The sequence below is a fragment of the Vanellus vanellus genome (genome assembly GCF_965231255.1).
Source record: "Vanellus vanellus genome assembly, chromosome: 4".
NCBI classification, from domain to species: Eukaryota; Metazoa; Chordata; class Aves; order Charadriiformes; family Charadriidae; genus Vanellus; species Vanellus vanellus.
Genome location: NC_138909.1, coordinates 21,398,967 through 21,425,616, shown reverse-complemented (window position 1 = coordinate 21,425,616; position 26,650 = coordinate 21,398,967). Strand labels below are relative to the sequence as shown.

Sequence of the window (26,650 nt, the reverse complement as noted above, 5' to 3'; positions counted from 1 at the left end):
AGCATTTTTTCTGCATCATCTAAATGGAAAAGAGACATTGGCGATGAGGTTTTAGGTAAAACCAGTTAAATGAAATTAGTACTGTTATTTAACACTATTACAGCTTGCTGTTGTAAATTATAACTTGGCTGTCTGTTATGATTATAAAAGGGAATGGTGCTTTCTTCTGAAGTGTATTGTAGGTTTCACCAAAAGGCCAAGCATGGACGTCTGCAAAGAGCAACAGTTTTTGGATTTGGAAAGTGTCTTGCTTTGATGAGGTTGAAGAAGTAACTGTGTCAAGAGAGCTTCAAGCTTAAGGCTAGTGCTGTGCTTCTGGCATTAATATAGTGTGATACATCTTTTGTACCCCTTTTGAAAAAACATCTTGGAACTTAATGAAAGGAAATAAACCCACACTAATCCCTCTTTGTACTGTCAAGCAGAGGAATGCAGTAATGAGAAAGTGAGTGACTTGACTAAAGCCACTTGAGGAGCTTGTAGCAGAGTCAGATGCAGATCCAAGCTCCAGCTGCCAGGTCTAAGCACTGAACTGATGCTTTTCCTGTTGACTGCAGATGGATGTGTAAACAGTTCTTGATGAAGCTGAGTATCACTGTGAACTAGTTCAGACTCACACTTAGTTACTGACTGTGCAGAAAGAGAAGGTGTATCCTTTGGCCTTGATAACCTGAGGTATGTTAGGATTACAGAGGTTCACATCCCGGTCACATAAAATGGATCATGCTCCCCAAGGTTAGTGGGAGTTTACTACCACATTGAAATTAGTGATACTCTTCTGATGATAGCGCAGGGGAAACTGCTCCCATCTCTGTTGACAACATCAATTTTCTATTTCTTCAGTTTGAGGTATGCAGAAGCCACAAAGCGTGCTCCGTAAATGATAATGTCAGGGTTCTGATTCACTAGTGGGGATGGCATAGCATGGATGACATCACAGGTCCCAGCTGTCCACCCCACCCCACGCCCCATTCCTGGACAGCTGAGCCACCATGAATCAGCTGCTGAATTACTCAGTTTACAGCATGATGTTTTGCAGTAACGCATCACTGGTGTTCACTTGCCTTAAAACTCCTGACTGCAAACTGCAGCAATTCATCAGCTGATTGATGAACAGCAGCTCAGCTGTCTGCTCGGCTGCATGGGAGGCTGGAATGGTAACCTCCTCAGATCTGTAGAGCTGTGCACCTTGCTTGTGGATGGGAGCCCAGATGGAGCCAGTCTGCAGCTGGTTGAATAGAGAGGTGGGATTTTAGTCTTTTATGACTGTAATATTTAAGAGCCCTCTGTTCCCACTAGAACAAATGGCAAAACTCTTCCGTACTTCATTGGATGCAATTAGGGGAATGTTGTGTACTTCTAAAAACCCCACCTTGATTCAGTAAGTTAAAAAAACATAAGACTTTGGTAGCGTGCTTGTGTTTCCTTTCCATTTAATATACTTGTACTCTTATTGCTAAGGTCTCAATTTTGCCATCAGCAGTTCCTGACAATTTCTTAACACTTTGTGCTGGCCAGCTAGTAGGCTGTCTGCCTTTCCTGATGGTATTTTAGTTTTAAAAAAAGTGCTTAGAGGACAGTTCATTTGTGAATTTGTCTAAAGGAAAATTTTTCTAAAGGAGGGGAAATTGTTTCTTAATATGATCCCAGTATTGGTTGTCTATTAAAGCTTCTTTGCTTTAAGTGCACCTGTCTGCTCATAAATTTCTGTAGAAAAGAACAGCTACATGCGTTGTCTGTTGTTTAAGATGGGCGGTATTTTGTTGCATGCTTTAGCTGGTCTGGGGCCTTTGTGCATCCTTTTACGTTTCATTCATTCTGTAAATCACTCAAGCTTTACAGGAGTCACTATGGAGTGTACAATGGACTGAACTCTTCTAGAAATATCTCGTGGCTTGTAACTTATAATTACTGCTGTGCTAATCCATCATGTCATTTATAACAGATACTTACCCTGTATGGCTCATGTTTTAAACTTCTCTGAAACCAGAAAAAAAAAAGAAGCGGGATTATCAAAGAGGTTTACAAGGTTAAAGGGTCCTATCCTCCTTTGGCCTGAGTAGTTTTCCTGCAATTGGGATTTTTACCGTGACGTAGTTTGCCTGTGTGGGCTTGACTGGCACTACATCAATGCTGTGGCATGGCCACCCTCAGAATCATTAGACTCGCGTTGGTCTTCCTGCCCCACAGGAGAAGAGCATGGGGAAAGGGTAGAAGTGGGGTTTGTTCTTGAGGCTTAAGCATGGATTAAGACATGGATTTACAGCACATCAGCATCAAGAGGAACTTGTTTTCTTCCCTTTTTCCACCCTTGCAGATTTTGAGAAATACAAGGCATTCTTAACCCACCTGCACTTTTCGTAATGCTCCCAAGCATACACACAAATGCAGTCATATCCGTAACACTTTTGCAGTTCAGTATCCAATGACTTTAGTTTCAAGTGACTCAGGATCCATCCTCATATGTGAGTGATCGGTCAGCACTGCTACATCTCACCTTCCTGCATCATCAGCTGAATGTATTTATAGATTCGAGAAAGAGTTCCATTGTACATTCAGGAGGAAAATGTCTTTCATGGAAATTCAGTTCTTCGTCTGTTCTTTGCTTACTGGGTTTTTTTTGTTTTTTCTTTGCAGCCTATTATTGCCTGGGTAATTTTTTTAGAACTTGAAAAAATTTTCATCCACTGCTGTTTTAGTGAAAATGAAGAAGTATCTCAAGGCTCAGTTGGTTTTATTATGCCTGCCTCAGGTGCTTGCTTGCCCTGCCAGAGACTGCAATGCTCTCGTCTCTGCTGTGTGCAAGATGTGTTTCTACTGTTACGTCACTGTCCAGCAGTTATCACCTATGGATAGTTTTAGTCCTTTTCTTACTCTGTGATGGATTCCTTCTGAGTTGCTCTTAATCTTGCTCTCGATTTCAGACAGAAAAAATTCCATGTCACTCCTTTTTCCATCTCCTATATGAGAATGGAATACCATTCTGTACTCTGCCTCTTACAAGATACAGTTAATAAGTATTTCTAGGAAGAATAATATATAGGAAGGAACTGTAAGTCAAAGTTTGTGCTGAAATCACACTGTCAGCATTGTATGGCAAATTCTTCATGGAAGAATGGAAGCAAGAAGACTTGAGCTGGGATAGTTCTATGATCTTAATTTCTGCAAGTAAGGCATGTGAAACACCAATCTGGGAGGTTTTTTTCTTATCTTCTCAATAGTTTGAGATGTAGAATTTCACTTTACCTTTCAGTGCAAAAAACAAATGTTTGTAAGAAAAGCAAACACACCCAGCAGTATGGAATGCAACCAGTGACCTCTGTCTGGTATGCTTTTGTTTTGGGTAGCTTGGATCATTGTCTAAAATACTCCTCACTTTTCAGAAGCACTTAAGAGAAACCTGGGTGTTGCTGACAAGCACCTTTCTTTCTATATGTTAAAGCCAAGGCTCGTTCTGACTTGCTCAGACTTTCCCAGGTTGGTGCAAGCTGTTAAGATTTGTAATTCTTTCTCCAGCAGTCTTTTTTTTACTATACCTCAATTTTATAATGGTGTCCTTAAGAACAAGATGCTAATCACCTGCTAAGTGTGGTCTGGGGTTTCTGACTGTATGGTGACAAGCTCTGAGGGGATGTAATTGCACACCTGAGGTTTACATCTGCTATGAGGAGGTGTGCCTTGGGACTCATAACAAATTCAATCACCTTTCCTCTGTTTGAGGGGTGTAGTATGGGAGATACCTGTGTATAACAGAGGAGCTGAAAATGTTAAAGACACCTTTCATGGCTACTACTTAACCCTCAGTGGGTGCTTCTATAAAGGATATGAGCTGTCCATATTGTTGGTTTTATTTTATACACCTGATGTGCAGACTGAGCTCTTTAACGTTAATGAAAACAAACCAATGCAACCTTCCACTGTTGCTTGTAGAAAACAGATATTTTTTCTGTTGCTGAACATAGAGGTTTGGACAAGCGTTTGGCAGCCTGGAAGCTACATCCGATTCCTTTAGTTTTGCCAAACTGGAACTCGGCTCCTGCAGGAAGCAGTGGTGTTTTGAGCACATCATCTTTGGCTCTGGCTTTCTATTTACATGAGTGTTACTGTGAAGATTGAGACATTTTCTGTCAGAAGCTACTCAGAATCAGAATTTGGACCTAAATGCCCAAAATCTCATGTTCTCCATAATGATACTAAATGCAGAAAAAATGTTTTATTCTTCTTTCCACAATGCAGAGAATTATCAACTTCTTGCTGTCACAGGATAACATCACTGGTAGAGCCAGGAAATTATTTCATTGGTCTTTCCTTCAAGTTGGATCTGTAACCAAAAAAAAAAAAAGCCACTTTTTTTCATTCTTTAAAAAAAAGAGAGAGAGGAGAGATAAATGTGTTCCATGTTAGAGATAGCCAAATGTTTCCAAAGCCCAGTTAAAAAGTTCTAGTTTTAACTCTCAGGATGTCTTTCACTGGAATCATATTTCCTGTCTTTTTTTCTAATTCCTGCTTGTCGGACATTGTGTTGCTGTGGTTTATCAATATTCTTAGGTCCCAAGGTACCTCTGTTCTATATGCCAAGGATTTGTGGACTGGATTCTGCTCTGTGACCAAATTTCAGTTCCACTCAGGTTATTCTGAAGACAGGGTTTGGTGTTTTCTGTTTAGCTCCTGAGCTAATTAAAACAAAACATGTTGCTTTATATCTACACCTTCATATAAAATACAGCAGAAGAGTCAAGGTCAAGGTAATAAAGGAGTCCTGCTGGAAAAGCACATGTTGTATGAATCATCCTGTTGTCTATGCTGTATTTATCTCTGTCACACTTTGATATCACCCTTTTTCATCACATGGAGAATGTGTCCTGTGTCTTGTTCACTTACAAGTGAAATCCTCAGTGTCTGAACGCAGAGCATACAAAACATCTTTTCGCTGTACAACCTGGTGTCACACTGAAGCAGAAATGATGTCTGTCAAGCAGCTTCCAGAAATAGATAGCAAACAAGTGAGCCAGTATGTACCTTTTGGGGCCAGACTTTGGGGAATTTTATTTTATCGTTATGAATCAGTATCTCTATTAATGACCTGATGACTTTTTCCTTTCCTCTTGATGAGGCACTAGGAGGCTCTGTGTGTCTCAAATTTAGTTTTCTCTGAAGAAAGGTCCACATGGTCCTGGGAGTAATTCTTTTGCTAAGAGTTAGGGGACTGCAAGCTTCGAAAGGTCTTATTCCCTTTGGGAGTTAGTTATTAGAATTTAAGCACTGTCTGCTGACCTTCTAAAAAGCCTTGTATTTTAATGAGCAGTAAAATATTGTGTGCGTGTTTAAAATATGTTGGAGTAAAACCCTTCTGTGATTCACACCTGTTTCAGTTCTTACCATGCTAGAAGTTGATGGTGTGGTAGAAGTTAGGGGTTTTCCCCAAACATTGTATCACCGATTAATTGAGATACTACCTGAGTCTGCTTTGGGTGGTGAGGGTTATATGAAATCTCAACTAATTGCTGGCTAGGCTGGCTAAAACCTTTGCAGATTTCAGTCTTACACTGAATTGGGCTGTTTCGGTTAATACAAGATCTGGATTGAAACAACAACTCTCTGGTTTATTATAGTGCCAGTGTTGATGTTGAGTTGTTTTGCACATGCAAACTAGCCTTTCTCACTTTTCCTGTGCAGTATTACCTTGGAGCCACAGAACTACACGTTTGGTGGGTGGCAGTGTTTACACACTGTCCGCTACCTCTTGCCTTTTGGCTGAATAAACTTTGCTACAGTAGCTAAAAAATCTTCTGAATTTTGGTGCAAACAGGACATCTTTCAGTGCCAATGGGCTGCAGAACATTTTGGATTTGTTCAAGTCTGTGGTTTGTAGTTAAAAAATGGTGAGCTTTACACAGTATAAAAACCTAGTAAATTTTGCAGAAGGTTCCTGTCAGCTCCTTAGTAATACTTTGTTTCTCAAACTTTGCTAGCCTTGCAGAGAGCCTGAAAGACCAAGAGTCTTTATGCATCAGAACGCGTTATTGCTGCAGAGTGGCTGTGGTTGGGTTGCACCTCACCTGCCCAGTGATTTGAACTCTCTTGTACAGGAGCCTTGTTTTCTTCAGTCATGTGCCTCATGCTCTTATGCTGTGGCACACATATTTACTTTATTCTTCTCTTCTCCCAATTCATCGGGCTGGATGGAATTGAACAGCTGGTTGAACAGCTGCACAGAGTGACTAATGTCACTTTTCAGACATGGAGACTCCTCACTTTTTCCCATTTTGATGCAGATATCTTTTGGCATCTCGCAAGGTGGTATTAGCACTGGTCATGTAGGCCAGTAGGCTCTCTTCACTGTTCCTCTCTGTCTTTGCAACTGTTTTTGGCTTTCTCTTACTGTTTACTTACTAAATCCCTCAGTATTGTGTTGGTTTGAATGCCTCCATTGTCCGGGCATGCTGCCAGCAGCAGCAAGTCTGTGGCTCTCTGTGTGGTGCTTCAGGTCCTGAGGAATCTAGCTAATAACTTAATAGCTTTTCATCTCCGCTGAGCTCACTCTGAAAAGTGCTTTGTTGTGAGTTGCAGCACACACAGATGGCAGCACGCTATTTATTTACAGATTGCCACATCACCAGTTGTTCTCAAAATGGAGTGCCTTCACAGACTGGTGAGGTCTGTGGCTTTAAAGAGCCTTTTCCCAACTAGGATTCGATACAATGGAGAGAAAAGCAACAGCATCTGCGCTCACAATGATGGTTCAGAGGCATTAACACTTTTCTTAGCACACACACATGCTCTGTCGACACATCCACAGGTAGCCTGTGCATCTTATCTTCTCAATTTGATCTCCCTTGCCTCACAGTTGTGGGGAGGATGGGAAGCAGTGTGCAATACCTTTTTGCACTTGATCTGTCCGTTCCCCAAATGCAGCTGGCCCATTAGCATTCACAGCCCAGTAACTGCTGTAGTAAAGTTAAAACCAACACGTATTTGTGGTTAAAATTGGGCACAAACTTACTTGCAGTCAAAAACTCAGGTTCCTTAAGCCGACAAGAACTGCGACTCCCAGAAAAGAGGGGAGGCGGGAGGAGAGGCAAGGAGGGTATAACTCAGTGCTCAAGTAATCAGGGAGATTTCATCATTTGGTCTTTTCACATGCTGCATCACCAAAAGAGCTCTTGGGTGGTTGTAGTCCTATAGCCTCCAACCTACTACTATGGATGACTGAACAGCCTGCAGCACTGGCTGATCTTTTCCTTGATAAGACATTTTTATTCCACGGGCACTGAGGTGCAGATTAATGAGTAATTGCTTTATTTTTCCTTGAGTGTTAAGAAAATCTGAAGCTGGAAAACACAGGGCTCAATTTTTACATTGTCACAGAATTTGGAGAGAGGATTTAACAGATCTCTGACTGGTCACATCTTTGATATCACTAGTGAACTTGGACAACATTTGTAAGCAACTATACACAGTCTTTTCTTTCTATGTTTCTGTGGAGCCCCTCAGAGAGTAGGTGGGGACAGATGTGCTGGTAGCATCAGGCTTTAGCCTGGGTCACACCTGTCACAGTGTAATTTGAAAATCCCAGCACTAGTTTACCAGGGTGGAGCTGGGAAATTGGAGCTTTCGATTGTGGTTACGTGGCTGTTGTGTTGCATAAGGAGACTAACCTCGCACATAACCTCTTCAGGACATCACTTCAGTCTCTCTTTCTCTGCGCTGTCTGGGGCTGTGTCAGCCCATGACAGCCTGAACATGCTTCCCCATCAGAGTGCTGGTCTTAGGTAGCTACTGTGAGGATTTGCCCAAAGTTATCCATGAAAGTTATGCCCCATCCCCAAAAGCCTTACAGAATGTTTGAGTTCCCAAAACCTTGTCAGGATTCTTGTATGCTCTTTCTAGCTCTTAACCTTGACATTTTATCTGTCTTATCTTGACTGTACAATCTTTACTGCTGCATGCAGACAACCCAGGGTGTGATGCTGGGTTCTCTTCCTAGTGCAGCACTATCTCTGGAATGTAGAAAGTGTCTTACGTTGCACCTTCTGGTAAGTATCACGTATCTCTTTTGTGTGTCTCCTCAGGAAAGGATGCCACAGACACCTCCTTTTGCAGCTATGTTTGACAGCAGCGGCTACAACAGGAACCTGTATCAGTCAAAAGAGGACAACCGCGGAGGGCTCTATTACCATGACAACAACCTCCTGTCAGGGTCTCTGGAAGCTCTGATCCAGCACTTGGTACCCAATGTAGATTACTATCCTGACGTAAGTGTATACACTCAGCTAACTATATATTGGTAGGCCTGATGCATCTCATAAAGGGGAACTTTCAAATGTGCAACAAAAGCAGAATGTGTCACATCAAATTGCTAAGGAAGGAGTTCATGTGACTGATCTGCAATGATAGGATAAACATGTGCTTCATGTGAGTGCAGCATGCAGTAAGTCACCTAACCTAGGAAGTCTAGTTCTTTCTTAGTCCTTTTGTGAGGTGCACAACCCTGGTGACTCATCTATAAAGTAAGTACCTAGTATGGCTTACTGTTTGATGGATTACCATTAACCCTTAAAAATCTCTCAGGCAAGCTGAGGAGAAAAGCAGGACTACCGGTGCGACGGGATGAACGTATTTAGTTTAAAAACAGTTTTTAATGCATATTTCCCGTTGCTTATCTGAGGTCCACATGTATCTTGCAATTAGAAACTGAAATGTTGAACTAGTACCACACTGTACGGAATAAGCAGAGGCTTTACGTGAGAACAGGACATTTATCATCTGAGAATTTTTGGCCTGTCTAGATGCACTTGTGCATTGATATCATTCTTCTTTTCCAAGTATTATATAAAATATCTCAAAAGGTCGTGTGGGCAGTTGGTGATGACTGAGGGATGATGAAACTGCATCTCTGCTTGTTGAAAAGCTCTTGCTGAAGACAACTCTGCTTATATTCAGCTTCTGTTACTGTCATAGGTTTATTCACATTTTCAAGACAGGATCTTTTTTAACTTGGGCCAGACTTAACAGCAGCACAGGACTATGCTTAAGCTAGTGCTTATCCATTAATGTTTAATATAAAATTTAAACATGTGGTAATTTAGACATCAGTTGGTCAGACATGATGATTTATTCTAAGTCCCTAGAACTGGAACATTGTAGAATCTGTCTTGTGGGTGCCATAGATACTTAACTACTGGCAACGTGGGGAGTGGAGTGGATCTTCTGAATATCCATCTCACAATGAGTTCAAATCATGATATATGGAAAATTAAAGCAAAATGAGAATCCTCATCTTGCAACCTCAGAATGAGTTACTAATTTTAATTCTGTGAAATTAAGCTATGTAGTTCCCTCAACTTTCACTCAGGAGACACGCAATACTCTGAGAAATTAACAGTGGTTGGGGGTTCTTAAAGGAATCACAAGGTCATAATGTGCAGTTTACTGAGGTCAGACAGGCAAACACAACATAATAAAGATGGTGTACGGGGCAAAATTGAGTCAGCTTAACAATCTGGTTAACTGGCATCTTCTTTAGTTCTTTTTCTGAAGACTATTTGCTTTCAGTAGCCATGTGGAAGCATAAAAGATTTCTCTGTTGGTACTCTAAGTAGCCTGGACTTGCAGCATGAGATTCATTCCATTGTCAGCTAGAAAGAATTATGTAAGCTGGTAATGGATCTCACAAATGTTTACTGTAGAACAAGAGAAGATGAGTTGAAATTTTATTCCGAGTAATTTCAGGTATTGAGCTTGTAATAAGGCTGCGTGCAATAGGAGAGCTAAACCAGCCCTGCCCTGCCTTGTTTTGGTTAAATCTTGCATAACTTGGCTCAAGCACAAATTTATAACGCTGATTCTGAAGCAATGACAAGTGTTAAATTAAATGCTTACTGCTGTGGTAATAGCTGTTGGCACAGCCACATGCAGAGTTTACTTCTGCAGATTTGTCAGGAATGCATTTTGAGAATATATAAAACTGGTGGTAATTTATCCCTGTCTCTGTCTCCCTCTTGTTTGCAGAGGACATACATCTTCACCTTCCTTCTCAGTTCACGCCTGTTCATGCATCCATATGAGCTCATGGCCAAAGTCTGCCATCTGTGCATTGAGCAGCAGAGACTAAGTGAGCCTGGCCCGGACAAGGTAAGATCCCTCACTTTCAGGGACTCCTGTTAGTTCCAGTCAAATGTCTACCCTGCCCATAGCAAAATTTGCCTACTCAAGAGAGTCCTCTATTGAGGATTAAACGGATTGAAAACCTGATACAAGCAACTAGAATTTGACCCTTTAACTCACTGACATTGATGGTAAATTTCCATACTGTTCAGCTTGTCCTCTGTGAAGACTGTTGCTGCTGCTGCACTGTTTGTTTTGCCAGTATATGGGCCAGAAACAACAGTGCTTCTGTTAATGACATTCCCTCCACTAGACCTGCAGTGGTTGCTTCTGTTTCAGGGTTCCAAATGTCTTGATGTATAATGCCAAAAAGTTGGAAAGACATAATGATGAATTAAGCACATCAATGGGAATTACACTGACCTGTCTCGTGCTTAAGCTACACTCTCACCACAGTCTTTGCAGAGTGGCTTAGATTGCTGGCCCATTTGCATGGGAATGCATGGGATTTTGTGTGTCATGTCTAGAGTTGAAAGGAGGCAGGATGTGGACGTTTGGATAGAACCTTCACCCCAGTAGAAAATGACACAAATTAAATTATGATACTTGAACACTTCCACTGGTTTCTCACTGTAAGTTATAGCACATGCATAAGTCTTGGCAGAACTGGAGTTTATCACTTTCATTGTTGATAGTTAGCCATAAGTTATGGAAATACTAATAAATGTCTTGTACTGAGACACTCCTGACAATGAGGGGAATCATTCTAAGATTTCCATCTTCCTGGGGCCTAATTTCCAGGTCAGTTAAGCCAATGAGAGTCTCTTCATTGGCTTCAGTGGGTATTTGCTCTGGCCTGTAATGCAATGCTGAATTAAATTAAGCTTAAAAATTTAACTGACCTTCATACCCTTTGCTCCACGGTATCCTACAGAAGGGAACTCTATTTCCTTTAGATTAGGGTTAGTTGTATGCTGTATTGCTGTTACATGTAACATTCCTCCTTACTGTTTTCAAACAGAACCGGATACAAAAAATTGCACCCAAAATCCTACAATTGTTGACTGAATGGACAGAGACGTTTCCTTATGATTTCCGAGATGAACGAATGATGAGGAACTTAAAGGAGTTAGCGCAAAGAATAGCCAGTGGTGATGAGGTAGGTTGTCTGTGCACAAAGTTATTGGACAAAAAGGCATTCCTTTAATGCTTTGATATTGCAGTTTCTTTGTTGTTAATAACATGGTATGGCTCTGGGTAGCTAAGCTAACTTATTATGAAGGTGCTGGTAGGCAAAAAGTTCTGTCTGGTACCTAGGCCTAGGAAGAAACCACACAGTATAAGCAGATCCTTTTCAAAGCACAGGCAAGGTTCACTCCATCCCGTAACCCATAATATAATTGCATATTGTGCAGAGAGACACAACTTGGTGGGTACTAGTATTTTTCATTTTAGTGATGCTGCTTGGAAGAAGTTAAATAAGACACCGGAAAGCTTTGCATTTCTGAGAAATCCATACTGATGTTGATAATTTCTTTGTGAGTAAGTTGTGTTGGAATCGGGCCTCTGACCTGTAGGTCAGTGTAAGAGTTATAGCAAGTTTGGGAAAAAGTTTCTAAAAGAAAACTGAACGAGGAAGAATTGTCTTGAGCTTAAAGCATCAGATATGGACTTGGAGGAAGTCTGTCTTATTCCTTCCTCTGGATTGAACACACAAGGAAATCACTTGACCTTTTTCTGAGTCCCAGTTCTCAGATGGAAATAAAGTTTCACAGAGGTCTTATGAAATATTCTGATGCTTAACTGATGCTTGTCTTGTAAGTACTGAAATAAACTCAGCCAAAGTTTATATAAGGTTATACTTAGCAGAAAGGCAATTAACAGGGTTTCAGTAAGCAGACCATAATACTAAGATTACAAAAGACACTGGAGTGGCATATGGAAGAACTATAAATGCAAAGAGCAATTGCTAAATGGAATCATGTTTCTAGTGTTCCTGAGGGGCTGGTGTTCCTTATGTAAGCTTTTGAATAATGATACAGATGAGGCAGCAAACAGCATATTGACAAGCGTGTAGGTAAGCTTTACTGGGAGGAGTTGCAAGTGCTGTCAAAGGCCTGAAAAGATCCTGAGAGACTGTAAACAAGAATGGAAGAGAATAAACCTAAACTGAATTTGGAAGCTGACGTACATTTTGATTTTGTGAAAGTGGGAAGGGACAAAAGAGGATGGGAAAAGAGAGTGAGAGACAGTATGGAATACAAATTAAAAAGATACCAAATCTGATGGGGAAGCTTAGAGTTGCTGCAAGATAACTACAGAAGGCTTTGGACTGTAGAGAGGCAATAGGTTTGCCTTCACTGCAGGGATGCCAGGAGGCACCTTTCCCTGTACAGTACTCCTGCACTGTTGGTTTGTTTCTGGATACTCTTAATACGAAGATAGGGAACTGAAGTACATTTCAAGGAAAAGTAGTAAGATTGAAGACTCACAGCCACTTGAAAAATACTTACTGTAAAAAAGAGAGGGAGCTATTTAGCCTGGATGAAGTTAAGTTGGTGGATGTAAGAGTGAAATGGTAACAGGGAAGGGTTATCTGTGGTGAAGTTTCTGGCAATACAGACAGTTTAAACAGTGGAATTATCTACTAAGGAGAAAGGTAGACGTACAAACTGCTAGCAAATGAGCACTAGGGAGCAGTCTTAGTCTGGCAGTGAGCTATAGATCTTTTATAGCTCTAGCTTTGAGCTTTTTTTGACTTTGATGTTTTCTTTAGAAAGGCAAAGGGAAAGCAAGTGCTGCAGTAAATTGACTTGAATTATTGTAAACTGCTTGGAACAGTAAATGGCAACTTCCTTGACCTTGCTTTTCTACAGATTGCTTGGATTTTTGTGAGTCATTATCTTGAAGGATACAAAAGAAGCAGTATTTCCTATTCCTGCTTGCTATAGCTCTTCCACTTGTAGCCTCTTATTCCACGTCCCAAATTATTGTGCTTCAGTACTATTAAAGGCTATCAGTAAGAGTCCAGCTAAAACTCTTCACCTTGCTAACGTATTGTTCCATCAAAAAAAGGTCTTTGGAAAAACCTTGGTGGGTTTATTTTTTTTTCCCCTCTTCTCCCTCAATTAAATTCCATTCCTTCCACTTTTCCCCTCTCTGTGTCCTGAGAGGTTATCACACTCATGAGATATTTCTAGATTGTACTGGTCCCTTTTATCGCTTAACTTACTTTTGTTTCAATGTATATATAAACTTAGAATCATAGAACGGTTTAGGTTGGAAGGGACCTTGAAGATCATCGAGTTCCAACCCCCCTTGCCTTGAAGGCAAGGACACCTCTCACTACACCAGGTTGCTCAAAGCCCCATCCAACCTGGCCTTGAACACTTCCAGGGATGGGGCCTCTCTGGGCAACCTGTTCCAGTGCCGTACCACCCTCAAAGTGAAAAACTTCTTCCTAATGTTTAATCTGAACTTGCCCTCTTCCAGTTTAAAACCATTCCCCCTCATCCTATCTCTACATGCCCGAGTAAAAAGTCCTTCCCCAGCCCCCTTTAGGTACTGGAAGGCTGCAATAAGATCTCCCTGTAGCCTTCTCCAGGCTGAACAGCCTCAACTCTTTCAGCCTCTCCTCATAGGAGAGGTGCTCCAGCCCTCGGATCATCCTCGTGGCCCTCCTCTGGACACACTCCAACAGGTCCATGTCCTTCTTATGTTGGGGACACCAGAGCTGGATGCAGTATTCCAGGTAGGGTCTCACAAGAGCCGAGTAGAGGGCCAGAATCACCTCCTTTGACCTGTTGGCCACACTTCTACTGTAGCCAAGGATATAGGTGGCCTTCTGGGCTGCAAACACACATTGCTGGCTCACGTTGAGCTTCTCGTCAATTAGCGCACCCAGGTCCTTCGCCTCAGGGCTGCTCTCCAGCCATTTCCCACCAAGCCTCTATTTGTGTTTGGGATTGCCCCAACCCAGATGTAGGACCTTGCACTTGGCCTTGTGAACTGCATGAGGTTGGCTTGGGCCTACCTCTCCAGCCTGTCCAGGTCCCTCTGGATGGCATCCCTCCCAGTGTGTCTACCTCGCCAATCAGCTTGGTATCATCAGCAAACTTGCTGAGGGTGCACTCAACCCCCCTGTCCATGTTGCTGACAAAGATGTTGAACAGCATGGGTCCCAGTACTGACCCCTGAGGAATGCCACTCGTCACTGGTCTCTACTTGGACATCAAGCCGTTGACCACAACTCTTTGAGAGCGACTGTCCAGGCAATTCTTTATCCACCGAGTGGTCCGTTTGTCGAATCCACGTCTCTCCAATTTAGAGACCAGGATATCGTGTGGGATGCTGTCAAATGCCTTGCACAAATCCAGGTAGATGACATTGGTTACTCTTCCCTTGTCCACTGTTGCTGTAACACCTTCGTAGGAGGCCACCAAGTTTGTCAGGCATGACTTGCCCTTGGTGAAGCCATGCTGGCTGCTACCAATCACCTCCTTATTTTCTATGTTCCTCAGTGGAGTTTCCAGGAGGATCTACTCCATGATCTTGCTAGGCACAGAGGTGAGACTGACTGTCCAGTCCTTGGGTCTTCCTTATTTCCCCTTTTCCAGTAAGCAAGATCCTCACCAGATCGCCACGACTTCCCAAATATGGTGGCTAGTGGCCTAGCAACTTCATCTGCCAGTTCCCTCAGGACCCGCGGATGTATCTCATCAGGTCCCATGGACTTGTGCACCTTCAGGTTCTTCAGGTGGTCTCATACCTGATCTTCACCTACAGTAGGCAGTTCTCCATTTTCCTAATCCTCGCCTTTGCATTCTGCATCATGGGCAGTGTGGCTGCAGTCCTTGCCAGTGAAGACTGAGGCAAAAAAGTCATTGAGTACCTCGTCTCTGTCTCTGTCCCAGGTAACCAGTTCTTGCCTTTCCTTCCAGAGAGGGCCCACATCTTTCCTAGTCTTTCTTTTTTTGCTGACATACCTGTAGAAGGATTTTTTGTTTGTCTTAATGTCTCTGGCCAGATTTAGTTCTATCTGGGCTTTAGCTTGTCTAACCCGATCCCTGGCTGCTCGAACAATTCCTCTTTATTCCTCTCAGGCTACCTGCCCCTGTTTCCACTCTCTATAGGCCTCCTTTTTACTTTTGATCATGTCCAGGAGCTCCTTGTTCATCCATGGAGGCCTCCTGGCTTTTCTGCCTGCCTTTCTTTTGAAACCTTTCCTATCAGCCATTACCTTCCATTTCCTGATTAGTTCCATATAAAAATTTGTCAGTGGCTTTTTCTGTAAAACACTTGAGTGTATGCAGTCACACCAAAGCCATGTCCTGTATCCTGGTGTCTTTTCATGTGAAGCCCAACATTGCACTGACTTCTCTTTTTTTCCCACCATGATATCATAGAGTGAGATTGACTGTGGAAACTGATTTAACATGTGATATTCCATATCTAGTAAGTAGTAATGATACTTCCAGTCACTATCCATACAGGACAGACACAAAGGGGTGACCTTGAGGTGAAGTGTCCCATCACTTTCTCCTGTGCTGTCCAATCATCAGAGGTTTTTAAATATAAATAAATATCAGCATTGTCAGTGTGAATATAGAATCAAAAATGAGACTGTGGGACAAAGTGGAAAAGATAAACCTAATTTAGAGGAATGCCATATGTTTAGGCTGACTGGTAGCCATACTACAATCAAATTAGTATCTAATTGATAAAAGACATGCTGTGAGTTCATTGGTGTGTTGTTAAATATATATATATCATATTAAAAAAAAATGCATGAGATTAAGTAATGGTCCCACAGCAAATACCTGTTATAGGTGCAGAATGCAGTACATACTTATCCTCGTACAGAATGCCTCAAGGTCACTGCCTCTTTGCTCAAGAGGAGACTGGGGCTCAAAAGAGCAGAGTGATGTTGGTTTTGTGGACTCAGGTACATCTATGAGGTGTGAGAGGAAACTGGTATTGCCTTCTGCCTTTGTGCCAAGGGGGTTTATCTCATCACTGGACAGAGGAACGTTTGTTATGTTGAACTGCTGCTAGATCAGATGTGGGCTAATTACCCTGATTTCTTGTCCTGGTTTGCAGGGTATCTCTGCCAGTTTGCCTTTTATCTGGGGTTTTCCAGCTACAGAAGCAGATTGACGAGAATTGAGTGGTTCAGCTTTGTACATTTACCCGTTTTCTCCCTGATTTTGTTGTCAGTTCTGGGTTGACATGAACCACAATTTCAGGCAAGGTTTGTTTTTTGTTTTTTGGGTTTTTTTTGCTTTGAAGCTTATCCCCCTGATTATTATGTGTTTTCCATCCATAGCCAGAATTCATCCTGAGTATTTTAGATGTTTTTTTCATTCTCAGTTGATTACCAGCTGGGCAAGAAAATGCTTCATAAAGTTCTCTTACATAAAATGAAGCAAGTCTCTGTGTGTGTCACCTAACACCTGTTTATGGAAGTGCAGCACTTGAAGTAATATGTCTGTGTCTCTGTGAGAGAAGGGTAGATCCTTTTCTTTAAAAGTTTGAGATTCCCCTGTTCTGTCTCCACCCACCCCAGTGAAAAATTATGCTGTATGTATTTGTCTAGAAAATCAAAATACATCTAAGCAGAAAGAAATTTACCAAGTAACAAGAGAAATTCAGCTTTCATTGAACACAACTGATTTCGAGAATGAATCTGACCCAAGATAGTGCTGTTGTAATTGAGTAAATTTAGACATCCATACAAATGGCAGCTTTGGAGGGAATGACAAATTTATTAGAAAACAGGTAACATTCCTGCCTTGGGCTGATCACACTATAATGTGACCGTTGGACATCGGTCAATAGGTTTTGGATGCTCCTTTTTCAGCCACTTAGGTTTTACTTTAATGGCTTTAGGATGGTATCTGGAATTGGGAAGAGTTAACCACATTGGGCTCAATTACACAGATCTATCTACTTGAGTTGAGTCCTGTTCCTACTTAAATTTGTCACTCCTGTTAACTTAAACTGCCATATGGAAAGCCCTGCAAGGTGAAAGAAAAGAGAGATGGTTTTATTATCTTATTTTTCTGAGATTTACTGCAAGTTTTAACTCTGACTTCAGTGAAACTGGTCTTGATTTACTCCAGAGAGAAGCAGTCCCTTTTTTCATCATTGAATGATCGTCTATTGCTTTTTCTGTGGTCTTGAGCAGGAGTAGATGGAGTATTTTCATTTCTTGTATTTTGTCTGGTGGTTGGTGGTATTTTTCATTTAGTCAATTCTGCATGTCTTTTCTGCTGTTCTTTGAGCTAACCAGGTCAGTATTGAATCTGTGAGAAATCAGTGTTTAAATCCTTGGCTGGATTCCTTTAGGTCTGTTGAAATGCTAGTATTAGAAACTTACATAGTAGAGCATACCTTGAGTTGACAACACATACAGGTATCAACATCAATCTGTTTTGGTGTCATGCAGACTGTAATACTATCTTCTCACATTTTGAAAACATCTTCCAATTGTTTCATGTCGTGACAGATGTATCGGAAGAACGGTCAGCAGCTCCTCCAGAACCTGATTCGTAAGCTCGCCACTGTTAGACAGTATGAGGAAGTACTTGCAAAAATTGATACTACCTCCACAGATCACCTCAGAGTTCTAAAGACCAAGCCCCAGTCCATCCAGAGGGACATAATCACAGTCTGCAGTGATCCCTATGTGTTAGCTCAGCAGCTGACACACGTAGAGCTTGTGAGTTGTTATACTTCAAATATGATTTCATCCTCCGTCTCTTTTTGAAATGTAGGTTAACATAGGATATGACTTGGCTGCTTGTGTGCTTTATTTAGGAGAGACTTAATTATATTGGACCAGAAGAATTTGTCCAGGCATTTGTGCAAAAGGATCCTTTGGATAATGACAAGGTAATTGGAGCAGATCTCGAGCAGCTCTGAAATGTGACATTTAACATCCTGGAGCTCAGGTGCCCCATGAGCTGGAAGTGAGGTCCAGCAATAAATGAGGACCAGCAGAAACAAGCTTTATAGTGAAAAAGCTTAGTATTCCTCTTAAATATTTTGTTGATGTTTTTCTTTCTGGAGGACATCTCCTAGAGTTCCAGAGCTCAGCCAACAAACTGACTTAAATTAACACATTTGCTGTTTTTTTCTGATTTAAGCTAAGGAACGTAATCTTGTGACTGTTTTCTCCAGGCCACCTATGTGGTCTACAGCTGGAAAGAGCTGAGTTTGGCTTTTGTGTTACTCATTTTCAATATCTATTCATCCTTCTAGTAAACTTTGCAGCAAACTGGCAAGTGGGCCAATTTGCAGGTAGAGCACACATCACAAAAAGGGGGCAGTGAGCTCTAGATCCATGTGAGATGAAAGGCAAAGATGCAGTGTTTTCAGCTAACCATGCTAGAGTTTTCATCTCTTTGAGTGCTGCTTTCAAGATGACCTATGTTCTGTAAATAAACTGTGCCAAGTCACACAGTTTAAACTTGAATTACTGTCCTCCCTAAAACTGACAAACGGAATACAATAACTCAAGTTTACAATTTGATGTTCAGTCAGACAGTCTCTGAAAATTATTTTGTAAGTAGAGATCACTAAAATTGCTCTCTGCCCCTTTTTAGGCAACCCTGGGATGTGGTGTGGGAATCATTCCAAGACAGAACTAATAGCACTGTTTATGAAAGGGTGAATCCAATCAAAGTGGTAGAGCTGATTTCCCAAAGTTAGGATGCAGTATGTTAATGTGGTGTCAAAAAATGAACATCATGTGCCAGTGGAGTGGGCTGGCCTCTGTTTTCTTTCTGCACTTGCAGAGGGCATAATGTTGTCTCTACTATATCAATGGGACAGGAGTGAGGACTGAAACAGTGCTCATATGCAAGGAAGCTTTAAGCAGAAACTTAGCTTTGATTGTTTGTATAAGCACCCTGGACTTACAGGTGATGGATTCTGCATGCCAGCTTGAGTGCTTTACTGACCCAACAGCTCAGGAAGAAGTTACACATGCTCAAATACTATCACTGCTGCTTTCCTTCTAAGCTTTTTGTCACCTTGGGTAATTGAGTTATTCCTGGTGACTTGACAGTGATTGGGGATGGTAAGGTGGAAAGCCAAAAGATCTTTCTTAGGGAAAAGATGAAGATTACTCTAAAAGTTGCTATTTTTCTTCTGTCTGCAGAGCTGCTATGGAGATCGAAAGACGGCCCAGAATCTGGAAGCCTATGTGGAATGGTTTAACAGGCTCAGTTACTTGGTTGCGACAGAAATCTGCATGGTCAGCAAGGACTTTTTCTGCTATAAGGTTTTGTTTAGTCTAGTTGTCTAAAACTGTGGAGCCTTTTCAGGTTTGGCGCTCCTTCAGTGTGGTCTTTGACTTCATTCTCTCAGCTCTGTGCTTTTTCACTTGTGGATGAAGTCAGTGAAGGGCTGAAAAGGAAATAAGTTCCATGGTTTCAGCATCATACTTGTGCCTCAGCCTTGTTCATGTGACGCAGTGGTAACATTATGCTGGATTGGCACTTCTTGGCACAGGAGTATGTCTGGCCTGCCCTTCTCTGCTGTGAATGTCTCGTGTGTATGGAGTCATCTTCTCTGTCCTCTGTGCTGACCGCCTTCTCTGCTCTACTGTTCTTCATACCCTTCTTTTTGGAAGAGCCTCTTTACCTGTTTTCCTTACTCTCTACCTGCCTGGTATCTGGGTTGTCCTTGCTGCCATGAGGGCTTTGGAAGACAGTAGTGTGGTTTCCTCTACATGTAAAGCATAGCGTGAAGTTGTGAACATGTGGAAAAGACTTTTAACAGGGGTGTTGTTTCTTTTGGGGATGGGTCTGAGTGCTCTGTTTCCTGCTGAGCATAACACTCCAATGGCATCTCTTGCAGCCTGTGAAGAAGCACAGAGCAAGAGTGATAGAATATTTCATTGATGTGGCACAGGAATGTTTTAACATTGGCAACTTTAACTCTTTAATGGCTATTATTTGTAAGTATGTGTCCTGAGACATTTTAGCCCTGTTTGAATCTTGATAAAAAAAGCATGGTGCTTTTATATAAAAGTCTGCTGCTTAGCATGCTCAGCAGTGTGAAGTTGGGAGGGGAAGTTGGTGGAGAATTACTGAACGTTATTGTAGTGTTCTGTTGTAAGAAATTATTTACTGCCATAGTGTAAATTACATAAAACCAAAGGTTTCATTGCAACCGTTCAGAGATCTAAATCCCCACTTTTTGAAACCAACTTTAGTGCTAAATTGGAATAGAAACTCTTCTTGTAATATGGAGGATTGATGTCTTCCATCATTTCTCTCAGACCATAAATATCTTAGTACTTTAAAAATTCCACACCTTTTTTATGTCTGATAGGAAAATATGGGGAATATTTTTAAAATTTGAAATGTGAAAATTTTGTAGATATCTGTAGTTTTCAATGACAGTGTTGAGAAAACTCATTTGCGCTTCTTTACTGTATATTCATGTTTTATCAAAACCACGTTATTTAATGTCATCGGATTTTTTTAGAGCTTTCATTCTGTAAGAGATGTTGATTTTGTTTCCAAAGTTGATTTTAATGTTGGAATTTCAAGAAAATGATGAGTCTGATTTTTGAGTAGCTCCATTGAAAATATTTGTTATTGTTAATAGCTCCTTTGCTTTAGAAATACTTATTAACCTTAGTTATTTGAAAGATTTTTTTTAAATACTCCAACAACTTCTTTTTCTTACATCAAGCTGGCATGAACATGAGTCCTGTGTCTCGGTTAAAGAAAACTTGGGCAAAAGTGAAGACAGCCAAATTTGACATTCTTGAGGTAAGTTTGGCCAATATTTGGACATGAGGCTCTTAATAGCATTTTATTTTCAACTTCTCTAAAATGCAAGTTTGTCTTCATTATGACATGTTTAATTTAGTGTGTTTGTGCTCTTCCATTCTTCTAGAATGGAAATTCTAGAAGGTGTAATGAGAACTGTTCGGCCAACTTGTGCTCTTTTGATTTGGAAGAAGGAAATTGAAGTGATATTTTTTTAGTTCCCAAACACACATCCTAAGAATTATTAAAAAAGAAAAAAGTATGTAACCTCTTTAAAGGGTTACATAGTATTTGAGAGGGATGGAGTGGATTTGGCTAATGCAGTTGAAAAATCAAGTTGAGCTGTAAGGCAGCCGCCTTGTCCTTTCAGGGAAATTTGTCTTGAGCAAATTGATTGCCAGTGATCTTCATGTGGTAGAGACCTTTGTCAAAGATCATAGAGGTGCAGCAGTGTTGTGATTTACCCAACAGATTATTCACTAACAAGTTAATTATCCTGCTGGAAATCGCAATTGGTTAATTCAGGTTATTTATTAATAAAATAAAGAAAGGGTAACGTTTTGTACTTGAAGCAAGCATGAAATGTTTATTAATATCATCAGGACATTTGACTTGTATTATGACAACAGATAAAAACACCTAACACTTCCTTCCCCCACCCTTGGGTGGTAAATAGCCTTCCTTGTGTCAAGGGTGGCTGCACAGCTCAGCAAGTTGCTCTTACGATTGCAGCCCTATTTCATTTTACTTTATTATGCAGTCTGAACTTTGCTGGTTAAGGACGTGCTTTGTGAGTCATGCAGTCATCACTGAAGTGCAGCAGTCAGTCTTGGAGCAATGAGGTGGGGACACTAACAGCTTTAGGTGTCCAGTCTTATTTTGCAACTGAATCAGCTCTAAGAAACATGCATACTAGGAAGTGCAGGCAATTAGTGCCAAAACTCATTGTTGTCTTAGTTTCACGATTTTGGCTTTTGAATTAAGGCTGAGGTACCTTCTTTGTGGAGAGACAAAGAAGGTCCATGAAGTCTGCCTTTTCTTGCCTTCCCCTGACTTGTATTGGATCCCTTGTTGTCTTATTAAGACAAGATTCTCTTCTGATCGAATTAACAGATAAAGAGACACTGCAGTCCTCTAAAAGGCTTTATTTATGGTGCTGTTCAGCAGACCTCTTGCTTTTTTAGAATAGTTGCTGAAGTGAAAAAGAATTGTGTGTGGTGATGACTGGCTCATTATTTACATTTTTCCATGCCTGGTAGCATCAGATGGACCCTTCTAGCAATTTTTATAATTACCGAATTGCTCTGCATGGAGCCACTCAAAGGTCCTTGGCAGCTCATAGCAGCAGAGAGAAGGTATGTTTACAAATGACTTGGCAGTGTGCAAAACTGAAATGTGCTTGTTAGGTTGCATGGTAAGCTTTTGTCTTGGGATTCTGATTCTCAGCAACTCTACCCCTGGAGGGCTTTCAAAAAGAATAAAAAGCCTCAAAACTGAATCCCTCTTATTGGGAATGTCTAAATATTGCCTGTAAGCTACCAAGAAAGTAAAGTGGATATTTGAGGAAATCAGGTGGCTCAGTGAAAATGATCATCTTAGGGCTGACAGTTCAGTTTGGTGCTGACTGAAAGCTGCAAACATTAAGTGATTGTTTTAATTATGTAAATAAAATAAGTACATTGCCTCAGCTCATTTCTTTTTTTGACAGAGAACTTTAAAATAGTTCTATAGTTTATAATAGAACCAGTAATACAAATGGAAAGGTTAAGGACTGAAATGAGGTTGCTAGTAATTTGTTCTTATAACTGCTACTTGTGCTCAATTTTAAATGGTTTATGGTTTAGGGTGGAAAAGCTTTAAAATTTACTCAGAAAAAGTATTCTAACACTCACTCTAGACAGAGCTTCTGTCTAGATTCTGTGGAGTCCCCTTCTTGTGTACAGTGTTTAGATGAGCTTTAAATATGCTCTGGAGATTTTTAGTGGAAATGGTGAGACGAATCAGGTGTTTGTGTAAATCAGGTGTTTGTGGATAAAATCCACCTTCCAGATTCAAGAGTGGCTGGGAACTATGCATTAATAGAAGTGGCATCTTTCTTTGCTCTTTAAAATGAATTAGCTTTTGAGAAACAACTGTATTTGGTCACACATCAATGCAGAATCTCAGCTGTAGTTCTTGTGGAAAGAAGCCAAATAGCTTCCTAGCTGCTCCCCACTTAGAAGCAGCCACTCGTCAACTGCTGTTAATGTTAGGACTTCATGCTGTGTTTAATAAACCTGATCTTGGTTCTCATAGAATAAACTACCAGGCAGGATGAAGCAAATCCATGTGCAGTCTGCTGCTCTGTATTGTGGTTATACACATGTAAATAAAAACAGGGATTTTTTTTCAGAGTCCTAAGGATCATTGATAGTACCAGAAATTTAAATGAGATGCGTACTACTTTTCAGAGAAAAATGAGTTTTAAGACTTCAAAGAAAGAACTAACAAATATTGAAATGGTGCAGTGAAGTCTTCCATGGAAACAGTGATATTTGTTTTATCTGCAGTTGCAACAAGGATGTGCAGCTGTTAAAATTTTTGTAGGATGCAAATTAAGATACAGTCATTTTAAGAGCATAAGAATATTCCAGCAGTCTCCCAAGAAAAATACTTTGATTTGTTCAGTTGGCAGGAAATGCTTCATTTTGAGCCAGTCAGTGCCAAGGTTCAATTTCTTGCATGAGCTCGGGGAATTGTTATTCAAAAGCCATTTGTGCTGCTAGCCCCAAATTTTCCATGCTGTGCTTTAACATGCATCTCCCCTCATTTACCAAGCAAGTCCCTGTCAAGAGGTACAGCTGCACAAAGAGAAACCCTGCAGGAATTACATGTATGAATTGGGCACCTCTGAGCTCTTACGTTCTGGAGTCTGCAAGGAAGGATGAGAAAGTGAAAACAAGAGGGACATGACATAGAAATGTTAGGCATATTGTTGTTCTACACACACCTCATAGCCACAGTTGACAAGCAGTGGAGTGCCAACAGGTACTTGAATTGTGACCTTGAGGGAGCTACATGCCAAGCAGAGTTCAAGGTAATGGAAGCAGTTTGGCACAAAACTGGAAATAAAACTATAGGGATTAGTTTACTATCAAAGGGAGGACTTTCTTTATAGAGAAATATCATGTATTTTTAAATGTAGTGAATGCAAAATTTTTGTGTAGTGAAAGAGAGATATACAGATCTTAGTCCTTTGATATTTTGCTTACCTTTTGTACGACCTGACTTCTTTTTATTTGTCTCTGTAAAGCATTATGTTTTGATTCGGGACCAGACTGAGAATAATGTTGTTCTTTCCTTAGATTGTAATACCTTTCTTCAGCCTCTTGATCAAAGATATTTACTTCCTTAATGACGATTGTGCCAATCGTCTTCCAAATGGTCATGTCAATTTTGAAGTAAGTAGAGCACTGAGTAATGTATTGATACAGGGTCAGCCCCTTTAACTGAAAACTGAAGCAGGTCATGGTTCAGTTTCCACCGGATTCTGGGAGAGCAAAATTAGACTGGAATTTGAGTATTTGTTACTTCTCACAGGAGCTGGGAGGTAGTCAGGAAAAAGCAGTTTTCCTGAAGATGGAATGTTTATAGAAATCTTTTTGACATTCAGAATTTTTTAGTGGGGAAAAATAACTTTTTCCCAGTGCTGAAATTCATCTAAACATTTCAACTCACAGGTTTATTATACTTAACAACAAAATTATTCAAATTAGTATTTTAGAGCTGTTTTTTGAATGCCACTTGTAAAAGGTGAGTTCATCCTTTGTCAAGATGCAGTATTTTCATACATGTAAGTCACAGACTGTCTTTGAAGAAATGTGAAAGAGCAGCAGTGAAGGAGTTTTGAGTCCCTTGTCTTTCAGTAGTTCTTCTGCCTCCAATTTCACGCTTGTTGTCTGACAGTCTGAATTACCCAATGATTTGGTTTGTAGTGCTTTCAGCTTTCAGGAAGACTGGGTCACTTGCACAAAATTACATTACCTTTCACTTGTAGTCATTGGCTTGAATTAGCCTGATTCTAAAGCTAGACTATGTGATGATCTGGAATATACTTTTACTCAAGGAATCCATGTGCACTTGAGGCATGTTGAACTTTAATTGAAAGTTTTTTTCAATGAATGACATCAACACACTACATGGGGAATGTTTATTTTTGGCGTAAATTTCCAGCAAGAAAATTGAGCATTTCAGATTAACTAAATGGAACATCTGGATTTCAAAATGTCAGTATTAAGCATTTAGAGGCTTTTGATGTGAAAATTACTAAATATTTCACTGTGAAACAAACATGAGCATCATGAAAGTGAAAAGTTGAGCATCAGGAGTGTTATCAGCTCCTTGAAAAGAAACTGAGTGCAGATCATAATCTATTATTTATATTCATAAATAGCAATAATTTTACTATGGTGGAAGATTGGGAAGTCATTCCAGTTTGAAACAGAAATGCAGAAGTTCAAAGCTGAGTTGTTGAGTCAAATCACATTCAATTCTAGCTTAAAAGCTGGGGAGAATCCAAGCCTTGGACTTGAAAACAAGATATCTCCCTCTCTTTAAAAAGTGTTCAGGGTAAATAGTACTGTTCAATATATAACACCTCTTCTGTTTTCTCTCCTATTCTGACAGAAATTTTGGGAACTGGCAAAACGAGTCAATGAATTTATGATGTGGAAGCAAGTGGAGTGTCCTTTTGAAAGGGCTTGGAAGATTCTGCAGTACTTGCTCACTGTCCCAGTCTTCAGTGATGATGGTAAGAAGCTCTGGACTTCCTGCAGGTCTGGTGTTACTGTCTACTGCTTAGTCTCTCTCCATGTTAAGTTGTTGCTTCTTCACAGTGAAGAAAGACTTTGTCCTGAGACATCTTTGTCTGGCAAGTAAAAAGTGCTTCTCCCTTACAAATGAGAGAGAAAATAAGACTTTTTATGTGCATGTGGTCTGTGAGAATTGACATTATCCTTTTCTCTGAAATGGAATGAAAAAAATTGGATATGTGGTCCCTGTAAATATGATCTGAAGTGTATTTATATGGACTTTCAGGATGCTTTACGCTAAAGGGTACTGCCTGAAAAAGAAAATGGGGCCTTCTGTGGTTGCTTACAAAGTACCATATGCCTGGGCTCAGGTTTGGGTTGGGTTTTTTTGAGTGTTTTCTTCCACTCTTGTGCTCTTGAGGTTTTTGAGGTTTCACTAGTTGTTTTTTTCCCCTCAGGGTAGCCTTTGTTCTCGTGCACTGTTTGTTAGTATTGTCTGGATGTAATTAAAAGCAATAGTATACTTCCTAATGGGATTCCGGAGCCCTAATCTGAGGGATGGATAATACGAGCCTGTTTCATTTAACTTCAGTCCACTTTCTAGGCAGAGCAAATTTTAAAATGCCAGTGGGCCTACCGTACTGTATTTGCTTCTGATTGCAGCACTTTACTTGGCTTCCTATGAGAGCGAAAGTCCGGAGAATCACATTGAAAAAGACAGATGGAAGACACTAAGGTTTGTATCAGAGGTTACCTGCATCACTAAATAAAGAGAATGGGATACAGAGCAAGCATCAAACAGTTAAAACCAAACAACACACTACGTGTTTCAACAGATGGGGCACAGCATTGGCTCAAATCCCCCCTCCAATCTGGGACTCTTGGAAAAAGAGAACAATCAGTCTTTATCTTAAACCATCTCAAGCCTACTGTCCCTTAGGGGATGGGAATTAGAATAAGTAATTT

General features: G+C 40.6%; 1 protein-coding gene across 1 annotated transcript; it reads left to right on the top strand.

Moving 5' to 3' along the window:
• Positions 1-8,078: 8,078 nt before the first annotated feature.
• Positions 8,079-26,454, top strand: RASGEF1B (RasGEF domain family member 1B; the record flags this gene model as incomplete). The annotated part of the gene is made up of 12 exons (XM_082482475.1): positions 8,079-8,255; positions 10,012-10,134; positions 11,129-11,266; positions 17,615-17,827; positions 17,926-18,000; positions 19,271-19,366; positions 19,972-20,071; positions 20,815-20,894; positions 22,154-22,249; positions 24,239-24,334; positions 25,560-25,683; positions 26,348-26,454. The coding sequence occupies 12 exons, from the start codon at positions 8,079-8,081 to the stop codon at positions 26,452-26,454; spliced, it is 1,425 nt and encodes a 474-aa protein (XP_082338601.1).
• Between the last annotated feature and the right edge of the window lie 196 nt (positions 26,455-26,650).